The sequence below is a fragment of the Pieris napi genome, chromosome 10 (genome assembly GCF_905475465.1).
Source record: "Pieris napi chromosome 10, ilPieNapi1.2, whole genome shotgun sequence".
Taxonomy (NCBI): Eukaryota; Metazoa; Arthropoda; class Insecta; order Lepidoptera; family Pieridae; genus Pieris; species Pieris napi.
The window spans coordinates 1,768,924-1,775,853 of NC_062243.1; the positions used below are offsets into that span (position 1 = coordinate 1,768,924).

At 39.0% G+C, this 6,930-nt stretch overlaps 1 protein-coding gene across 1 annotated transcript; it reads right to left on the reverse strand.

Moving 5' to 3' along the window:
* Positions 1-998: 998 nt before the first annotated feature.
* On the reverse strand, positions 999-6,540 carry LOC125052830. Its single transcript, XM_047653844.1, has 2 exons — positions 6,389-6,540; positions 999-3,329 (listed from the first exon to the last, which is right to left on the reverse strand). Exon 2 carries the CDS (start codon positions 3,311-3,313, stop codon positions 1,235-1,237), a length of 2,079 nt encoding a protein of 692 aa, XP_047509800.1. The 5' UTR covers positions 3,314-3,329; positions 6,389-6,540; the 3' UTR covers positions 999-1,234.
* Between the last annotated feature and the right edge of the window lie 390 nt (positions 6,541-6,930).

Sequence of the window (6,930 nt, forward strand, 5' to 3'; positions counted from 1 at the left end):
TCAATCTTCTCTCTGGTAGAATGCTTAAAGTAATATCAGAAGGCTCCTACCAATCCCGTATTGCCTGGAAAGGTTTACCCCAGGGCTCAGTTTTGAGTCCCTTACTTTACAATATATATTCTCATGATCTGGAAGCCTCCCTTAAGGGTAAAGTTAATACACTCCAATATGCAGATGATTTACTCTTATATATTTCAGGTAATTCTGTTGACAACATGTCTGATACTATGACATATTCCCTTAAGTTGCTAAAAGTCTGGCTTGACAATAACTCTCTAAGCCTTTCAGTTGCTAAAAGTATGATAGTCTTATTTTCACGTATGAGACTTCCTCCATCAGTGTCTGTATTTTATAATAATATTAGAGTTTCCGTTAAAAGTGAAGCAACATTTCTTGGAGTAATTTTAGACTCAAGACTTACAGGAAGCTCTCATTGCAAATATGTAAGTGCCAAATGTGAGAAGATTCTAAATATACTGCGTTGCCTCTCTGGAGTTTGGTGGGGAGCCCACCCTTTCTCTTTAAAGCTTCTATATAATGCCCTAATAAGAAGTATTTTAGACTATGGAACATTTATACTTGAACCCTGTAATGCAGTAGCTCTCCATAAGTTAAACATTATACAGTCTAAGGCTCTGAGAATAATTGCTGGGGCTATGCGTTCAAGCCCTATTAACGCTTTGCAGGTCGAATGTTCTGAAGCTCCCCTGCACCTCAGACGACAATTTCTTTGTGACAGGTTCCTGTTTAGAGCATTCCAAGTCTATAATCATCCTCTTTACTCTAAGTTACGGTCTCTGTTGGAATGTATGGATTATCCGTACTGGGATCATAAATCGCCGACATGCCTTATTATTAGTTTCCAAAAATACTTAGCTCTTCAAGCTCCAACACATAGATCACAATTCCTTCCTATATTTTGTGTTAACTATGATGCCTTAACATTAAATCCTTCTATTTTATTTGATTTCGGTATATGTAAACAAGATCCTTCTTCACTTCACTTCACTTTATTTATAATGGCGACATCTGTGTAAATCACAATTCCGCCAATGTCACGTGTAAGTCTTCACACAGTGAGGATAGATTTGATAATTTTGATAGATTTAATTTTATCTAAGCAGAGTTACCCAAAACAAAAATGACATCACAATAAATACAACACACACAGACATCTAATAATATATACAAGAGGTTAACATTTTACTACAAGGTATGAAGGGGAGAATCTTATTTATAACTTTAATTTATTAACAGAAATAAATTTCCCTAAAATTTTGACGATCGAGCTGGATGGGAGGGAAAGTAGGGAGTTAAGGTTACATGGACGAGGGAAATCTGGAGAAAGATAGTCAAATAACGAGTCATTAATTAAAGAACAGTTAAAAAATATATGGTCTGTCGAGCCCTCGTCCATACCACACTCACAGAGAGAACTGTCTTTAATTTTAATTTTGGCTAGATGAACAGGAGTACAAGCGTGCCCTATACGAAGACGGCAGATTATAGACGTGACCTTTTTGTTTAAAAACTTATATTTAAAAAACCACGGCGAAGAAGGGATAGAATACTGAATATTAGCATAGTGCCTGCCAGTTTTTTCTTTAGAAGATTGCCAATCAATAGTCCAGGATTTTAAAAGGTGGGAGTACGCAAGAGCTGATAGGTCGTGGGCCGAGATGTTGGGATGCTGACAAGATCCGCAGAAAATAGCACCTTTTGCACAAGAGTCAGCAGTTTCATTACCCGCTATACCACAATGACTAGGTATCCACAAAAGTACAATATGAATATCTTTTTTACTACACCTAAACAAAGCTTCTCTTATTTTTAGAATCGTATTATGTTTTTTTTTAGACCTGAATGGATTGGAAAGAATTGCCTGTAAACAGCTGCGAGAATCGGAAAAAATTGTAACTTTATTTAGGTTGTGGGACTCAGCATACAAAACCGCTTCTAGGATTGCAAAAGCTTCACCTGAAAAAACGGAGGTCAATGGAGGAAGTTTAAAGTTCAATACTGTTTTGAATGAAGGGACCCATACAGCCGCACCGATGCACTCATTATTGGGAATCTTGGAAGCATCAGTATACATCGGTAACCAACCCTGCCAGTCTTTTGAAATTTTTTCCAGAAAACAAGTGGAAGCTTGGGTGGATTTTTTTTCAATTCCAAAGTTTAAAATTATTTTAGGATCAAAAATGAGGGATTCATAACTATTTAAAAACAAGGGATTACTAGAGAAACTTTCAACAGGATTAGGAAGACGAGAAAGTTTATTAAAACTGTGTAACAGGCATGGAACATTACCTGTACTAGATGGCATCGTGAGATTAGATAAGCGACGTAATTTGGACAAGATGGAATGTGAAGAGTATTGAAGGACTTTGATGAAGAAGCGGTCACTTAAAAATTGTCTACGTAAATACAGGGGGGGGTCAACACATTCTATTTGGAGAGCATTGATGGGAGAGGATTTCATAGCACCAAGGATGATGCGTAAAGATTTCGATTGAATTTTGGAAATTTTATCAAGGGCTTGCTTGTTGCCAGGATCTAAAAGGAAGGTGCCATAATCAAAATGACTTCGTACCACAGCATTGTATAAAAGCTTTTGCGAGTAGGGGTGTGCTCCCCACCTCACACCAGATAATGAACGGAGAACATTAACACCTTTCTCACTTTTTTTAATCACATGGTTAAAATGAGGAACACCGTTTAACTTTGAGTCTAAAATAAGGCCTAAAAATTTTACTTGCTTACAACACGATACCAAGGACCCTTTATATGAAATGTTACACCGTGGAACCTTGTATTTTGTAGTAAACGTGACCGCCGAACATTTGGGCACAGAAATAGAGAGACCATGATCATTTAACCAATCACCCAAATAATCCAAAGCCGAATTTAGGCGTGATGATGCCTCTTCAATAGAATTTGATGAAAAGTATAAGGCTACATCGTCCGCGTATTGAAGAATCTGACAGAAGGAATTCACAACAAGCTCCAGGTCATAGGTGTAAATGTTGTACAGAAGAGGACTCAAAACAGAACCTTGAGGTAAGCCCCTCCAAATAGATCTAGGAGACAGCTCCGTATTTTGAGATCTTATAATAATATAACGATTCGAAACTGCATTGCAAACAAAACGTACCAACTTCTCAGGAATACTCAGCTGAAGCATTTTTTGCCTGAGCACCGGAACCAGCACGTGGTCATACGCAGATGCGATATCCAAGAAAACACCCACCAGGAACTGTTTCTTTTTAAAAGCAATGCGAATGTCGGTCGTTATTATACTTAGGCTATCCATCGTACTTAAGCCTTTCCTGAAACCAAACTGGGATTTTGCAAAGATATTGTTACTTTCACAAAACCATTCTAAACGAAATTTAATCAAATGTTCCATAATTTTTAAAAGGGTAGAAGACAAAGCAATAGGTCTGTATGAAGAGAAATCTGATGGATCTTTGCCAGGTTTTAGAAGCGGAATGACGATTTGTCTGTTCCACGATTCAGGAATAATTCCAAGATCGAAAAAACAGTTTACTAAATCAAGAAAGTACCTCTTAGTGTCTAATGAAGAATTTATGAGGAATGAATAAGGGATTCCATCTTCTCCAGGGGAAGAGTCAGAGAGACCATTTAATGCTTTGTTAAGTTCTTCCAAGGAGAATTGACAATCTAGACTGTTTGAAGAGGGGATGTAAGAATTATACTTATAAGGAAGACAATCATAAAAAGGGACAGATGGAGGAGCCAATTTGTCGGCAAAGGAGGTAATCCAGCTAGACGGATCATTAAAAGGGACATCATAAGAATTGAGGGAACAACGGAATCTTCTGATCTGCCTCCAAACAACAGACGAAGGGGTACCAGGGCACATGCTCTCACAGAACTTATGCCAACCAAGACGTTTCTTATTATTAAGTAGTCTGCGAGCAGCTGCAGAAGCTTGTTGGTAGACTAAAAAATTTTCCAAGGTCATGCAAAGACTGTATGACCTTTCTGCCGTTTTTCTTTTTCGAATCATCTCAGTACATTCGGAATCCCACCAAGGAGGGGAAATTTTCCTTTGTGTAGAAGATTTGAGTGGAATATGTAAACTGGCAGATGAGGTGAGGGAGTTGACAAAATCATTGTATGAAGATAAGCAGTTTTCAGCAGAGACTACGGGGAGCGCAGCTATCTTAGAGTCAATAGAAGATGAAAAGTCTGACCAATTGGCCTGATTCAGTTTAAATTTTAAAAGAGGGGAAGGGCGAGTAACGTTCCTTAAATTGGTTGGGAGATCAATTAAAATGGGGAAGTGGTCACTCCCACAAGTGCTCTTAAAAACACGCCAGGATAGAAAAGGGAAAAGATCAGGAGAGCAAAGTGATAAATCCACTGCGTTAGCGGGATTCTGAGATGGAAGACTCCTTCTCGTAGGACAACCATTATTCAAGACACTTATGTTTATATCATCGAGTAAATCTAGTAGAAGGGACCCAAAAGAATCTGAGGAATGACAACCCCAAGAAACATGGTGGGCATTGAAATCACCCAACATGACAACAGGAGGAGGAACCGAAAGGATAATAGAACGTATATCAGAAATGAGGTCGATGTGGGGGTGGGGAATATAAACAGAAATAAACGAGATATAAAAAGCTCTCATAGCAACAGCATTAATACCATCACAATGAGGAAGAGATAATGAGTGGAAGGTGAGGGATCGGCTGACCAAAAAGGCACAGCCAGCATAGCCATCATCCCTGTCATCTCGGAGACATCGATACCCAGAAACCCTAAAGCGGGAACCCGGCAATAACCAAGTCTCCGAAATGGCTAGAATAGATGGAGCGAATTTATTGATAAGAAAGGTTAATTCTGATTTTTTACTGCGAACACTGTTACAGTTCCACTGAATTACTAAATTCGCCATTTTTGGTGACGAATGAGTGGAGCAAATTAATTTTTTGGGCAACGTGGGACGGTATGGGGATGTCATCATACTTGGATAGCATGTTACAAATGACTGCCCATAAGCAGTCGAGAAGATTTTCATTTGGGGATACTTCATTGTTTGTAAGGGAAGGGGAGCTTACGGCACAACCATTGGGTAAAGAGGAGGGTAAATTGGAAGTAATGGCCTCATGGGCCGCCTTATCAAAGGATTTTCCTGATGTAGGTCTAGAGCGAGAAGGGAGAAATATAGTTTTCCTGTAAGATGTAGTCTGACAGGAATCTTGGGAAGGTAAAGTAATGGGCTGGGATAAAGAGGAGGGGGTTGTTTTAACAGAATCTGCAAAAGTTTTGCCACTGATAGGTCTAAACCGAGCCGATGCTTCGATATAAGAAATGTTCTCTTGAGACATACAACTCTTTATATTTTTTTGTCGATTATGTTCAGGGCAAGCTTTGTTGGTCGCAAAGTGTGAGGCAGTACAAAATAAACATAATGACTCTGTTTCAGGGATATTACACTCATCACCAGAATGGGCTAGACTACATCGAAAACACCTAGGCTTCGATCGGCATTGTGACTTTACGTGACCAAATCTACAACAGTTAAGGCACTGAATTGTAGGGAGTTGGTACGTTTCAACGCGGAGGGAACTATGACAAGAGAATATTCTCTCAGGAAGGGATTGACCTTGAAAGGTTAGAACCACAGTTTGCGTTGGTATCCAATTAATTTGACCATCGGAGTTTGTCTTGCGGTTAAGGCGTCTGGCCTTGAGGACTATACCAGTACCTTCGGGAACTTCCAAAGTTTCGACAAATTCCTGCATCGACCAATCAGCTGGGACACCTCTCACAAGGCCCATACGGGAAACATTATAATTAGGAATCGTAACAGAATAGTTGCTGGAAGGTACAATGGGATTAGACACAAAATTATTAGCATCTAAGCCCGACTTAAACTCAACAGATATTCTATTACGTCCCACTCTCTTAACACCATCTCGAACAATGTTGGGTATTTTATTTTTAACCAAGAAATGACCAAATTTAATTGGGCGGATTGATGTACCAGCGGATGGGTCAGATTCAGGGCAAGAAACATGGACTAAAAAAGGGCCCTTGTCATTGACAAGGTATGACTTGGGAGAGCCAGTGAGTGATGGATGGGAGTAAAATCCTGGGTTGACGTCATCAGCAGATGACCGGACATCAGTCATTGGTTTTTTGGAAGGTTCCACTAAACTTTCATGGACAGTATCGAGTCTGCGCTTGACACCAGGTTGGGGAAGCGGTGGGGTGGATAAATCCATTGATTCCACCGGAGAAGAGACCCTATCCGGAGGATCAGGGGGGTCTGGAGGGCGTTTCTCCATTATAGACTACCAAAAATATAACAAAGTAAAGGGAGAAATATAACAAATAAATAAAAATAACTTACGTAATTAGTTGATGTTATTAATTAACCACCACCAATAGGATAAGTCAACTTATATTCATTAAACTACGAGAAAAAATAGAAAATACTAAATAATGATATCCGAAACACGTGTAAACACTTATACCCGCAACGACGGGCAAAAGATAACCAACAAGATCCTTCTGCCAATGCCAAATTTATTAATATTATTGACAGTGACAACCGATGGAAACATTGCCATTTAATTTTTAGTGATTCTTCCAAACCCGGCTCCGATAAATGTGTGGGAATTGGCGTTTTCCATCAACAGTTTGGCATTGTACAGAAAATAAAATTACCTCCAGAGACTTCAGTATTTACTGGAGAATGTTTTGGTCTGCTGAAATCTCTGGAGTACATTTTAATAATGAAGTTAAAAAGCTCAATAATTTTAACCGACGCTAAAAGTGCCCTCCAAGCCTTGGAAAGATTTCCTTTTAGCAATAACAGAAATAATCATCCAGTCATTATTGCATGTCGTGATTTATTGCATCAATGTTACATCAAAAATTACACAGTTTCTT

What these genes read in the sequence shown, in the direction of transcription:
- LOC125052830 (XM_047653844.1), bottom strand. Translation starts at nt 3,313, where the DNA reads ATGGATAGCCTAAGTATAATAACGACCGACATTCGCATTGCTTTTAAA.